The sequence below is a fragment of the Otolemur garnettii genome, unplaced genomic scaffold (genome assembly GCF_000181295.1).
Source record: "Otolemur garnettii isolate 467f Iridium unplaced genomic scaffold, OtoGar3 scaffold00246, whole genome shotgun sequence".
In the NCBI taxonomy this organism is placed as follows: Eukaryota; Metazoa; Chordata; class Mammalia; order Primates; family Galagidae; genus Otolemur; species Otolemur garnettii.
The window spans coordinates 491,834-507,135 of NW_003852641.1; the positions used below are offsets into that span (position 1 = coordinate 491,834).

At 35.9% G+C, this 15,302-nt stretch overlaps 1 protein-coding gene across 3 annotated transcripts in view; it reads left to right on the forward strand.

Annotated features, from left to right (window-relative positions):
- The window catches only part of GRIK2 (glutamate ionotropic receptor kainate type subunit 2), a 656,554-nt gene that overhangs the window by 431,194 nt on the left and 210,058 nt on the right, over nucleotides 1-15,302 (forward strand). The window contains exon 11 of one of the 3 annotated variants that reach the window (XM_023508414.1): nucleotides 463-465. The exons of the other annotated variants lie outside the window; for them this stretch is intronic. Within the exon in view, the coding sequence (XP_023364182.1) occupies nucleotides 463-465 (3 nt within the window). The remainder of the gene's footprint in view (nucleotides 1-462; nucleotides 466-15,302) is intronic. 3 annotated transcript variants of the gene reach the window in all.

Here is a 15,302-nt window from a genome sequence, read left to right on the forward strand (position 1 = left end):
TTTCACTTTTGCAATGATAATTTTCTAATCAGCAGAGAGAATGAGTGATGCAAACTCTAAATTTTATGATAAACGTTTTCTAGGCTAGGGCTGGATACTTATCTTTAGACTAGAGATGAGATAATTATATCTATATAAAAAAAGCATAGAATAATATACTGTATTAAAAATAAAATGATAATATTAAACATATGGAAGCAGAAATGAGAACACTTTAATTGAATAAGCCAACCATTCCTAACTGGCCAGGAAAGCATTAGTTTTAAAGTTCTGTTTATGTCAATACATCTTTTTGAAATAAATTCTTATTATTGTGTAACATAACACAGTATTTAATTTTGTGTTTTGTCATAAATTTCTTTTGACATTTTTCATAACATTAAGGCATATAATTATTGCCAAAATAGAAATTCTACAAAATAATAAAATTATTTGTCTTTAAAAATTAAAATTATTCCAAAGAAAGTAGAGAATACAGGCATCTTTCACTGTATTTTGAAAATATTACTAGTTACAAAGTTCATTGACAAGATTAAGACATGAAGGGGGTTCTTTAGGGGAGAGAGAAAGAGAGAGAGAGAAGGCTTTTCTTAGAAGTAGAATAATGACAAAAATAAGCTATCATTTAAAAATCCTTTCTTGGGGCGGCACCTGTGGCTCAAAGGAGTAGAACGCTGGCCCCATGTGCCGGAGGTGGCGGGTTCAAACTCAGCCCCTGCAAAAAAAAAAAAAAAAAAAAAAAACTGTAAAAAATTCCTTTCTCTTCAAATCTTTATCATATTTCTTTAAATAATTTGGTATTTACTCATTAAGATCCTAAAGTTCTGGACTTGATCAATTACTATTTATGAATTGTACTTAAATGGGGCATTTACATTTCAAATTTGTAAAATTCTAGAAGATGAAAATATTGGATTATATGTTATTTTAAACCAAATATAAAACCTTAGGGCAGCACCTGTGGCTTCAAGGAGTAGGATGCCAACCCCGTATGCTGGAGGTGGTGGGTTCAAACCCAGCCTTGCTCAAAAAAAAAAAAAAAAAAAAAACAGGAAATATAAAACATTGAACTTTATATTGGCTGCTACTAATATCAGAACAGACTATCAGAAACTACAGACTATCTGTAATTATCAGAAACAAGACTGAAATTAGCTTAAACAACAGTGTTAAATTATTGGTTTCCATTTTTGTAAAGCCTGGTACCAAGTGGCCATGGGTGTGGCTTGATCTAGAGTAAAAGGATTTTTAGTCTCCCTAACCTTTTTATCTTTTCTTCTCTGTATTTGTTTTAATCTTTTTTTTTTGAGACGAAGTCTCACTTTATTGTCCTCAGTAGAGTGCAATGGCATCGTAGCTCACAGCAACTTCAAACTCCTGGACTTAAGCAATCCTCTTGCCTCAGTTTTGCTATTTTTAGTAGAGACGTGGCCTTGCTCTTTATCAGGCAAGTCTCCAGTGCCTCAGCTCAAGCGGTCCACCCACCTGAGCCTCCCGGAGTGCTAGGATTTCAGACCCCAGCCTCTCTGGCCTATTTGTTTTACTCTTAGGCATGTGCCTCTCAGCAGGTGGCAAGAACAACTGCTGCCAGCAGTTTTAGATCATCCAGGCCAAAAGGTAGTACCTTTACCCTAATCATTTCATGAAAAACACACAGAATTTATTATCCTGACCTAGGTTATGAGCTAAATCTGAGTAAATTCTCCTATCTGGAGGGAAGTGGTATTTCTATTGGATAGGTTGGAGTATATGCCCAGTAAGAATCTAGGATGTGGGGTCAGCCCCAGTACCATACCACCGCAGACATTAGAGTTGGGGAAATGTGCTACTGAGACCACTGATAGTGTCTCCAAGTTAGTTAGTCATTTTATTCTTCTTAGTGCCGCGCTGTTAGTGTGCCTTCTGTTTTCCTTCCATAAGAACTGTGTTACTTTAGTATACGCTTCTCTGGTGCCTTCCTCGTGTCTGTTGTTATCATTGTCTTGGTTTGTAATGTTTCTTGTAAGTCATATTATGCTAGCATGATACCTACAGTCAATGTATTTTTCTCTGTACAACCTCATCCTAGTTTGCTTTCATGGATATGCTCATTTCACTGCCAGGTAGTGAAAGTGGTAACTTGTACTGATGATCGGATCAACCTCCCTCCTGAGGCTCTCCCTCTCCTTACTTTCCTTGGACAAGATTATCCTCTTAGAGCTTGGTTAACATTCTCATACTGACATTTTTCCATTCTACGGTTTCATCCCTGAGCCTCCAACCCATATATTTGTCTGTGGTATATTTTTGATTTGAATATCTATCAAGTATCTCAAAGGTTGCATGCCTCAAACTAAATTCATCATTTAACTATCCAGAACCTCTTCCTTTTTTTCTCTTTTGCAGTAACTTGGATGAAGTAAACCTGTTCCTTCTGTGAAGTCTAAATTCAATAGATTTCTCAAGCCAAAAATTTAGTTGTCATTTTAAAATCATTTATCATGCAACTGTGGTTTACTAAGTAATTTTGAAAGCTTCCCAATTCTCTCTGTCCTCACTGCCATGTGAAGTAATATTTTGATATAATGATCCTTCTCGTCATTATCTATAAATATCATTCAACTAGAGTCTTGTTTCAGAAAAAGAAGTCCTATCAGGCTTATCTCTAATACCCTCCTGAGTGTGAGAATCAGTGCTTTCAGGAGTTGCCAATGTCCCATGGATATAGGACCGACTATACAGTGTACTTAGCACCCCTTTCAAATCAAGTCACTGTGTATTTCTAATGAATGTCTTCTTTTTAACTCTCTAGATCTGCTCTCAGACCTTCTCTATTCAGCTTTCTGTGTTGGAAGCTCTCCAGTACGAACTAAATCAGTAGGACTCACGAGCTACAGACCTAAGAGAGGGAGGAAAGTGAAGTTAGGATATTTATTTCTCTCCACCATCCCTGGGGTACTACCTCAGGCTGGCTATGTCCCCACATTGAGTGTCATTGTTCCTAGTAATGATGCCTGCTGTACACAGATCTCTCTCCTCTTCTGGGTTCTGATGATTTCTTCTTGACATTGCTTTGTTACAGTTCTGTTTCTACTAGTCTCAGGTTACTGCACCATCCCTTAAAATTTTCCTACTGAGTGGTTCTCAAAGTTCTTTCCCCAGATTTTCAGAATCAGCATCACTTACTTGTTTGATATGCAAATTTTCAGGCCCTACCTTTGTCCTATCAAATCTGAAACTCTGGGATAGGGCCCAGAAGTGTCTAGTACTTTAACCAAGCCCTACTGGGGACTCTGATACTCCCTGAGTGTGAGAATCAGTGTTTTACCCTCTGCCCGAGTCCCTCTGTAAACAAGTCCTGGTCAGTTATCTTCCCGGGATAATTCTCAGTTCTCTGTGTCCCACTGAGAGCCTAACGGGCACGTCTTTCTGTATTTCATCTCCTCTGCTCTCTGCAGTCATACCCGTGTGGACTTCTTTCACTCTCATTTTCCTTTCTGCCTACAGGACTCTCTTCAGCCCTCCTCCAACTCACCTTATCTGAATTATTTCTATTTGGCTTCTGAAGCACTTTTCCAGTGAGCATTTCTCCATCCCCCAAAGACCACCTCCCAAGAGTTTCCACACTACTCCTTTTTGTATAATTCCTCTCACTTCTCATTAAATTACCAGGGTAATATGTTTTGTGCTTATTTGCATGTAAGTTGTATAATAGTCATAATGTCAATAAAGACTATTACAGTTACAAGTGTCAGAAGCATGGCTCCAACCAGTGTGTTCAAACACACACACACACGCACACATGCACACACACACTTACAATTGACAGTTTTTTAAATATCCTAAGAAAAGGGTAGGTAGAGGGGTGTTTCTTCCCTTATTTTCTCCTGGGAAAATTAAGCCTCTTCGTTAGCAGTTTCTGACAGTTGCAAGTCTTTGTTATTTTGGAAACAGCTGTTCTATGATCTTCTTGTGCATCTCTTGTTCTTATGAACCCACCCTCAATGTACAGGGTTTGGCCTGATCTTTCACATTATTATGATCTAACTAGGGTTCGTTCTTGGTGGTGAACATGAAGATGCAATCTCAGAAGGACATTAGGAGAGAGTGGATTCCTGAGGCATTAAGTAATATTAGTCCTTAAAAAAAAAAGACCTTCCTCAGGAAACCACTCTTACCCACTACTTTGGTCTCTACCATATGGTGTCCTAGTAAACAGTAAGGCAGAGATAAGTAAAAAATCTCAATTCTGCTACATAGTTGTATACATTGAGCACTCTGCCTTAAATTCCTTGAGGCTTAGGTATTTCAAAAATAAAATAGAGTTAATAACATTAATAATTAGGAACATGGATATGAACTTCCTAAAATAGGGCCTGATACCTGATATGCAGGACATAACCAATAAATGGAGATGTAACTAATAAGTCTAAACTGCATCTTCTTATTTAGTTTACCTTGGACATAACCAATAAATAGAGATATAACTAATAACTCTAAACTCAGTCTTCTTATTTAGTTTACCTTTCTACTTTAGTGTTTATCAGTATTCACGCTCAGGACTAAAACATAAAACATTTAAATAGTACTACAATGAGAAAGTTGAATTATAGTGTTATTATTAATTTTGATTTCAATCATAGTCAATTAAATCTGCTTTTGATAGCAGAGTTTATTAACTGATTCCTTTGGTGTTATAGATATATTGGTGCTTTTCTACCTAAATGACCTATGTCTTGTGAATGGCAGTTTTATATTAGAATTAATTAAACATAAGGAAGCATTAGTAGAAAATAAAATTCACTATTAGGTTAAGAATAGGCCAGATAAATGGGGAAAAAATAATGTTTAGTGTTCTAATAAAGCAGGAACATCCATTTTTTAAATGACTATTAATATATGTAAAACCTCAATGTACTCATTATAGCAAAAATAAAAACATTTTTTTAAGTTCCCCATACTTATGTTATAGTTTACTATTGTGACCAATTTGAGTTACACATAAGACTAAAAGTGAAGAAATTTATTTTCCTTGTGTAAGTCCTCGAACATCTTTTTAATTTTTAATTTTTGGTAATTGTTCTCGTGCTATAATTAATCTACATTTCTCACATACATTATTTAAAAAAAAATTGTATAAAAAATTTGTATTGGATACATTTCAAATTGATAATAGATGTCCTACTGTAGCTGAAGTAAAGAGAAAAACAATAATCTATTTTGTTTTTCCTGTATATACTAATCACTTGCTCTTTTTAATATTTTAACTCTAAGAATTCTTCCCATTGGGCTGACCATCTTTTGAGTTTTTATGATGATTGTGATTGAGCCATTCTATGTGAAGATTTTGATTGGCTATAAAAAGTTGATAATTGCCCCAGTGGATCATGCCTGTAATCCCAACACTTCGGGAGGCTGAGGCAGGAGGATTGTTTGAGCCTGTGATTTCAAGGCTGTAGATGGGGACACTGCACTCCAGTGTGGGTGACAGAGTGAGACCTTATCTTTTTAAAAAAATTAATTTTTTCTGAGTCATCAGACTAATTAGGATCTTAATTACAAGACTATTTCACTGCTCTGTATTATAGTAGATACCCTGAAGCCTTCATCTGCTTCACACATACTGAAGGTAACTGGGAGGCATAAATAATAAAAGTGCAAAAAGTTTCTGGCATTCAATAATATGTATTGAAATAATGACACAAATATTCCACAATATTTCCCAACAAACGTTAAACTCAAGCACCGTGCTCCTTAGAGAACATGGCTACTCATTAATCAAAAGCTTTTTTTCTTCTATCGCCTTCCAAAGGCTCCAGTTGAAAGAGTCTACTCAAGGACCAACTGCCAAAATAAATAGTGCCATACTTTCTTGAAATTAAAGCATAGTTACTTTTTGTGTAATATTTCATGAAATGTTTTATCACATTTTTCATTCTTAAAAGCAAGCGTAGCTATTGAGCCTGACATAGCAGAGATGTGTACACAGAAACTTGCTAATGCAGTTACTGTATTAAGTTGGCCATAAATTTTCCATGTAGCTTCAGGTCGTATGTTCCTTATAGCTAATAACTCATTTATGGGCTCGTGAGACAACTAGTGTTGAGTGTGATATTCATAAAGCCAACAAGAATTATTCATTAGCACAAGGGAAACCACCTAAGCTGCAATAAGCTAGCGCATGTTATTATGGGACTACTTAAAGTGACAAGGGCAGTTAAATTACTTTCAAGTCCCTGGTGATGTTTGCCTTGGTGTTGGAAAACCCCAGGAAGATTTATGCTTCTAGCCATCCTTGCATAAGCTAATAAAGCAGTATTCTATATATGCAGGTTAAAAATGGAACTCAGATCTGTCTTCATCTTCTAGTTTTTCACCAACCCATGTAGCTCAAACCGTTGATATTTCATTATATCTTTAATGGACTTCCTGCCTCTGAAATCGTCTCTGAGAATCCATCTATATTATCATCAGATTTGCATTTAATCACCAATGTTTTCTTAAAGCTTTCCCACTGAAAACATCACATGTGTCCTCAAAGAGTAGAGTAAATATTTTCCAGTACTCATGTCGCCCTTTAGTTACTTTCTCACCATCCCTGACACTCATCGGTTCATGCAGTTCTCAGCTCTCTCTTTGTCACCTGTTCACAGCCCACCTCTAGGGTTCTGTGCTGGGGCCCTGCTTGCAGAGACTTTCCTGGCTGCTCTGCTCCTTTAAAGAGTCTACTTTTCTGGACACCAGTAGAACTACTATTTCTCGTGCTTAATCAGACTCTCCTTATTACTCAAAAGTTTTTATTCTTTAATCTATCCATAGGCTAACCCCCAGCTGGAGGCAAACTTTCAGGATTTGCTCAAACCAGTGATCTGCCAGGGATTCTCTCATCAAGTGTCATAATGCTGATAAAATATTTGAGGGACTACTGTGCACTGTGCACTCATGGTCTGCAGATCAACAGTTACTAATTCTTCAGTGTGAAAATTTGGGTCTCTTTCTCTCTCTCTCCTTCTCTCCTGTGTAGCCTCAGGAAAGTTACTTATTCTGACTTTTCTGACTTGATGCACTTCAATTATGTATACGATGGAAATAATGATAGTCACCTTATAAAATGCTGGTGTGCATTAAATGACAATGTCTGAGAAAGAAGCAGTGCTTAGTCTTATTTAATGTAGTCAAAGACATCAGTGTGACAAGCAGAGATGAGGACAGATGAAGGAGACACAGGAGGGGGAAGGACAATGATAGGAAGAAGGAATAATTAAATGCTGTAGGACAGTGCTGCTGATCCCTCTCTGTACCCACTATCGATCTCAGGTCCCTTGTGCCTCATGTAAAAAGCTCCCAGCACTGATTGATTGATACTCTCATGTTTACAAATGCAGATTTTTTAATCTAACCTTATGGTTTGGTATGGGGGGGGGGAACCTGCAGCTCTGGGGCCATGTGTGCTTTCCGTATTCTAGAGTGTGTAGCCTTTTGACTACAACTTTTGAATCCAAGTTTTACAGGACCAATCCCTTGACTAGGCTTGTCAAAAAACTACAACTTCACCTGATATTTAACTCAAGAAAGAAAATTTAATTTTAAGACTTGGCTATCTAGTAGGTTTTCAAATCACACCTGAAAGCTAACTTTAATTTGGGGCCTGAATACATTGCAGAGACCTTAGGGTGTTGTCTGAAAAATAGGAAACACTCAAAACAAGTTGTCATTTTTATTCCAGTTATTATTACTAGTAATGTATCCAAAGTGTTACTATTTTTTAAATGTTGTTTTATCTTAGGTATTAAATACAATGAGCTAGTGTACAAGATGACTGTTGAATCGTGATAATCATATATTTAGAACAAATAATTGATGATACGCATGCCATAATGCTGTCAGAAAAGGAGCACTTTTCAAAATAACCACAAGTAAAAATTGAGAGATTTTTAAAGCCACATTATCTGACCTCTTAACCTCATTAGAATTGTCTCCATTAGACTTTGAGATGCTTTTTAAAGGGTAAACATTTAAATATAAAATTTAGCTCTTTTAGAGATGCTGAAGAACATTACAAGTTTGTTGTGTTTAAAGAGTTTGTATTTTAATGCCATTAACTATTTTAGGATGGTAAAAGTTTGTATTTTAATGCCATTAACTATTTTAGGATGGTAAAAAGGGCATTGGGCAGGGTGGTGCCTGTGGCAAAGGAATAGGGTGCTGGCCCCATATACTGGAGAGGTGGTGGGTTCAAATCTGGCCCTAGCCAAAAACTGCCCCAAAAAAAAAAAAAAAGAAAAAAAAGGGCCTTGGGGAAATAATTTTTTTTTTTAAATAATGATCTTTAGTAACTTCGGATGTTGATATCTTAAATACAAACAAAAACTTAATCATTTGATAGGTTTTCGTTAAAAAAACAGAGTGAGAAAGACGTTCTGTTAACAGTTTATAAAACAACTATGGTAAAGTGAGAAGTCTATGGAAATCTAATTTACTCTTCTGTTACACTAATTTAGAGAAGACCCATGATGCTTGGTTTTTCAGCTGTCTGAATGTTTCCCAGCATGCTGCCTTGGCACTGCAATTAGTGTTTAATGTTATCAAGCCTTTTATGATTCATAAATATGCTTAGAGAACCTCACCACACTGTGCTGTTTGCCTCCTGATTGCTCTTTCACTGTATCCTCGGAAGGAAGGAAAATATTTGTTTTTCAGGGAACTTAAAAAGGCTCCAGGTATTATTAAAAAAATGGAAAGACTGAATCAAAAAACAGTTTTAGTTAAAAAAAAATTAACTTGCTCCTCCATAGCTTTGAATTTTGATAGGATATTGTTTAATTTTGCATTCTGGTTCAAGCGCTCTACTACTCTGGTGAAAACAAACAAACAAGAAAACCACCACCAACAAGAACAAAAGAAAACTTTTAAATAGTAGTAATATTTTTATTACTACTGTTTTATTTTTAATTTTAGCAAAAATAATTAAAATCAGATTTTTTTAATCTTAGGAAAAATAATTAAAAATCAGAAGTGCGAAGTTACTTATTCTCTATGATCTAGAAGTGTAGAAGTGACAACTGTTAACATGTTTATTAACTGCATTTCTAGCATCTTTTTTTTTTTTTTATTGAGACAGAGTCTCAAGCTTTCACCCTGTGTAGAGTACTGTAGCATCACAGCTCACAGCAAACTCTAACTCTTGGGCTTAAGTGATTCTCTTGCCTCAGCCTCCCAAGTAGCTGGAACTACAGGTGCCTGCCACAATGCCCAGCTTTTCTTTTTTTCTTTGCAGTTTTTGGCAGGGGCTGGGTTTGAACCCGCCACCTCTGGCATATGGGGCTGGCACCCTACTCCTTTGAGCCACAGGCACTGCCTCTTATTTTCTTTCTTTCTTTTTTTTTTTTTTTGGTTGCAGTTGTCGTTGTTTAGCTGGCTGGGACTGGGTTTGAACCCGCCAGCCTTGGTGTATGTGGCTGGCGCCCTGCCCACTGAGCTATGGGTGCCACCCCATCTTTTTTATTATAAAGGTTATAAAATATTATAAATAGTATTGAAGTCCCTTAACCACTTAATTTCCTCAATTTAGTAATTTTCTAAATCATTAGTAAAAGAAGAAATCACATTTTCCTTATCCCCCTTCCAGAAGTATCCTACTTTGGTATTCTCCTGATGCATTTTGTGTAAATTGTTCAGTTGTACTCTGTAATGGGAATCTATCATTTTTGTTTCACCAGTCTTCTACTGATAGACATTCTGCAATATTAGGACGAAGGTGCGGGTCTTATCTGTTAGAGCACCTACATCATTTCTCGTAAGGGACATACTGACAGAGAAATTGTGGGTCAGCGTTTGTGTACTTTTTCATTTTCATTAGATATTGAAAACAGTATTCTCCAAATTGTTTTACCAATTTACATTTCTACCAGTTGCTCATGAGAGTTTCTATTACTCTAAAAAATAACTAATACTTGAGATTTTCACTTTCATTTGAGTTTGGTCAAATAGTCTAGTGATAAATGGAATTAATCTGCTTTAGTTGTCTATTCCCTGATCACCAGCCTCTCTTGCCCTCCATACGTGAGGACTTCTTAGTTTTCCTTTTTCTGAATGTGCCATCTGATGCACAGTGATTTGTTGTATTTTGTGGATGCCTGTGAAGTAATTATTTCTCCCAGTTACTTTTCTTTTATGGCTTATGAAACTTTTGTGCCTTGTTGGAGAAATTCTTCCTTACCTGTTCATAAAGATATTCTCTTCCTTAAATTTGTTTTTCATATTTAGTTCTTTCCTCAACTGACCTGCAGTGTGTTCTTTAAGTAAGTCCACACTGATTGGACCTCAACTGAATAGGAATTCTGTCACACCCTTCATGAAGCTAGACTCCTAAAATACTCAAAGCTATAAGGTATTTGCTAGTAATTTTATTTCTTTGTGAAAAAGTAACTTGGAAAGTAAGTAATTTTTACTTTTAAGAGAAATGCTGAGACTATTATCTCAGACATTAAAGATATTAGGAATCAGCAATGCATATGACATTTTTAAAAAGGGTTCTTTTTGGTTCTCTATGGTTCTTTTTGACTGAACATCTTTTTAAAGTGAATTTAAGCAGCAATCTATCGAAAGTGGAAACAAACTGCCAAATAATTCAGAGCAGCTTAACTCAGAAACATAGGATATCACAAGCCAGTGTAATTCTGAGTGTTATAACAGATTCATTGGAACCAATGTAGATCCTCAACAACCATATACTGAATGTCTATTCTGAGAAAGAACCTGTGTAATGATATCTTAAATATAATGATAATATTTTATTTAAAAACACAAGACATGCCAGTGTTAAATTCCTCTTTTTCTACTAGTGTAATAAAGAATTCCTACTCCTATGTAGTTCCATAGTAACACAGAGGTAATATTTAAAAATATGTGTGTTTTTAAAATTTAATAATTATTTTGTTAAAAAACTCCTTTTCTCTGTTTTTTTGCTATGATATATTTTCAGGATGTTTAAAGGAAATTATAGTAGAACCTCTGTAAGTTGACTACCCAAGGGACTATAACACCCTTGTCAGCGAACAGTCAACATAAAGAAGTAGGCCTACTATACTGATACATCCATGTAGCATATGTCCTGTCTATGGCCATCAGGTCAACATAAGGAGGTGATAATGTAGGCAGGTGGTCAACTATGGAGTTTCTACTGTATTTCACTAATACCAATCTTTGCTAATTTGCTCTTAATTGGAATAGAGAGCTAATGATTATTTTATTTTCCAACTTGTATACATTATTGAATAGATATCCTCTATGTATATATACTAAGTTCTTCAAATATGATATCTAACTTAAGATATTTAAAATAGCTATCAAATGTCTTAGACATAAATATTTCCAGAAAAAATATCACAAGGACATAATTTGAAGAAAAAGTAAAATACTAAATTGATATTATAAGTCTCTCATAAATGTATAGAGATTTCTGTACACTCCTGTATATCCCATACATAATTTTGCCTCCTACAAAACAGTAATCAAGTTTTCAATCTTGTAATTCAAGGTGTCGACACTTTTATTTAACATAGAAAAGTTTTTCAAAGCTTCTCTAATGAACAAAGGAAAGCAGATTGGGATGGAAAAGGTTTGAAATTGGGAATTTGATGACACAAAGAAAATATTGTGTAGAAATGAAATTAGAAATATAAATTAAGGGAAAAAGAACTTGAAGGAAAAATACCTAAAATTTAGATTATTTAAAGTAAATAATAATTTTGTGTCTGATTCAGAGAGTGAATTTACAGTGATGCTACTAAAGCAATGGTCTGAAAAAATTGTTTTTCTGTGAAAAATGGAAGATCTCTCTGTTATTAAATAATAAATACTGATTTGCACCTGTTATTACCAGAAAAGTAGAACAAATGTAACTTAAAGGTTAAACAAATGTGCTTTTTTAAAAGGTGGTGTTTGTGGTGCAGAGCAAGATGGCAGTCTAGAAACATCTCTTTACTAGCCACTCAAGGGGGGGCAGGGAAAAGTATACTGCTATACCTCTGGCTACGGGAACCCACCCAGGGACATCACTACTTGGGCACAGTGAATCAGTAATGCACCACAGGAACCAGCAAGGGTGCCTGGAGCTGAGGAAATTCAGCACAGAAAGACAGAATTTGGGAATGGGCAGAGACTAGCTTCCCAGCCTGCTCATGGAGGACTGGGGACAAAAATGGGCTGTTCTGCAGTTCTTTGATTTGGGGATAATCTACTTACTGGAGAGGACTTGAAAGGTTTAAATGAATGGGTGGACTTGAACAGTGTCTAGAGGGTGGGATTGAATGCCAGGTGGGGTGGATCTACCATTAGCTTGGCTGTTATCTGAATACTGCCTTTGTGGGAAGACTGTGTGGGAGAAATAGTCCACAGGGTCCTAGTACATGTCTGGTTCTGGCACACCTGTTGAGTTTAGGCATCAGCTCTTGGGATAAACTGACAGGCCCTAGGAAATGATGCAGGGGAACTGTCTGACATGCTTTCTAAAGAATCTGGTGAGAGCTTTGGAATCCAGTCTGTGGAGACTGAATACTGATGAAGCAACCAGGCCCTGATTGAGGGAAACTAAGCAGGAACACAGGACCAGATCTCTTCCTTTGCAACTACAGAGTGGCTTCTGACCCTAATTTTTCACAAAAAAACAATGTATGATCTCCATCTCCTAACACCATAGAGCCAACTGGTGTACAAGCTCTCTCTCTCTCTTTCTCTCTCTCTCTCTCTATATATATATATATGTATATATATACACACACACATATATATGGCTACACACACACACTCACACATATATATATTTCATTGTTTTTTCATTTGTTTTTTCTTCTTTTTAGATAGGTTGTATTTTTATTTTTTCATTTTTACATTTGTTAATAGCAAAGTATCCTCCATTTTTGTTATAGATTTTTCAGTCCTTCATATTGTCCCTTTCTTTTTTATTTCTTTTGGTAGAGATTTATCTACTTTTCTCATCTTTTGGTAGAGATTTATCTACTTATACAATAGATAAGATATCCCTTTTTTCATTATCCTACATAATTATATATTCAATTTTCTTCATTTATTTTTTTTTCTATTCCCTGAGTGGTGGGATTCACAACAGTGGTCTGGATGAGGCATCACAGCATTGATCTGGCTTAGAGAGGTCAAGACTTCATGCACTAGGGTGTTTTCCTAGCTTTGGCCATTGGAAAGATAGTATTGGCAAGTCCCCACTGCATCATACTGATGAATGTTCAATTTTTATTATTCATTTATTTAATTGGGGGGGGTGGTCAATTTTTTCTCTTTTCATATTTATCAGAGGTGTGAGTCTTCCATTTCCCAGGTAGGCAGGGAACTCCTGACTTTGAGGAACCAACCCAACCAGACCCCTAAATTTTTAGAGTAGTGAGTGTGGTCATAGCACCCTGCTAAACAATACCTTACTTCTGTAACTCTCTTTCTCTTCTTCTCTCCCCCTTTTGTCCTTAATCTCTTCTTTCTTCCTTCTCAGTCTTTACCCTTCTTTTCCTTTTGTCATTATGCCAAAAGGCCACTTGAATACCTAAGCTCTGAGATAATGTAATTTAAAGCAATGGGCATAGTGAGAAGGAAAAAGTAGAGGAAAGAAGTGAACAAGAAGAAAACACATATGAGGAAGAACTAACAGAAAAATCCTGGCAACATGAAAAAACCAAAAAAGTGCAATCTACCCCCCACCCCTAACCAAGGGACCATGAGACTGCTACTGCAAGAGGATTCAACTTAAAAGAATTAATGCAAATAACAGAAAAAGAGTTTAAAATATAGGGGACAAAGGCAATGAAGGGCATTAACAAGAAAGTGGAAAAAGAGAACCAAAAAATGGACATAAGACATGAAGAAAGAAAAGATAGAACAGAGCTTAAGGAATTGAAGGAATCAATCTGGGAATTAAGATGCAGTAGAAAGTATCAATAACAGATTAGATCATAGAGAAGAAAGACTCTCAGAGCTAAAGGATAAAGCTCTTGAGCTAACCCATGTAGTTAAAGAGGCAGAAAAGAATAGAAAGAAAGAAGAACATTCACTCAAAGATTTATGGGACTTAAGGAAGCATTCAAACATATGGATTATAAGAACCCTTGAAGGGGAAGGATGTCCCAAAGGAATGAAAGCCCTATTGGAGGATATCATAAATGAAAATTCTTCAAGTTTCACTAAAGATTCCAAAATACTCCTTTTAGAGGATACTTAAGTCTGGGTCATTTCAACAGAAACACAGCATCTCCAAGATACATTATAATGTTGAAAGTCAAGGAAAAAGAAAAAAATTCTGCAAGCAGCCAGGAGTGACAACTAACCTACAGGGGTAGATCCATCAGGATGACAGTGAACTGTTCAGCTGAAATTTTTCAAGCCAGAAGAGAATGGTAATCAACCTTTAACCTTCTTAAGCAAAACAGTTTTCAGCCCAGAATTCTGTATCTTGCTAAACTAAGCTTCAGAATTAAGGGAGAAATCAATTCTTTTACAGATATAAAAACATTGAGGAAATTTGCCACAACAAGACCAGCTCTGCAGGAAATACTCAGACCTATTTTCCACACTGACCATCATAATGGACCACCAGCAAAGTAAACACACAGAAACTAAAGAACAAAACCTAGCTGCCACAGTGGTGCAAAGGATAAAACTAAGCAAAGGAGTTTCACAAAATAAGATGAATAGGACTCCATCACATTTATCAAATCTCTCAATAAGAGTAAATGGCTTGAATTCCCCCAATGAAAAGGCATAGGCTGGCCTATTGGATAAAAAAAACACAAAACATTTATATGCTATCTTCAGGAAACAGACCAAAACTCAAAGGAAAAATCTAGACTCAGGGTAAAGAGATGGAATACAGTATTTCAGGCAAATGGAAATCAGAAGTATAGGTTGTAATCTCATTTTCAGATATAAATGGATTTAAAGCAACTAAAGTTAAGAAAGACAAAGATGGTGACTTCATTCTAGTCAAGGGAACAATACAATAAGAGAATATTTCAATTCTAAATATATATGCACCGAACTTAAATACTCCTAGATTTATGAAATAGACCTTAAATAGTCTGAGCAATATGATATTACATAATAATTAGGGACTTTAATACCCCTCAAGCAGAACTGGACAGATCCTCTAAACAGAAACTAAATAAAGATACAAGGGACTTGGGCTTCTTCCATGACCTGGCAATTATGAATTGGGCTACAATAGACATTCTGATACAAATATCTTTGTTGTAATGTGATTTTTGGTTGTCTGGGAATATACCTAATAAAGGAATTGCAGG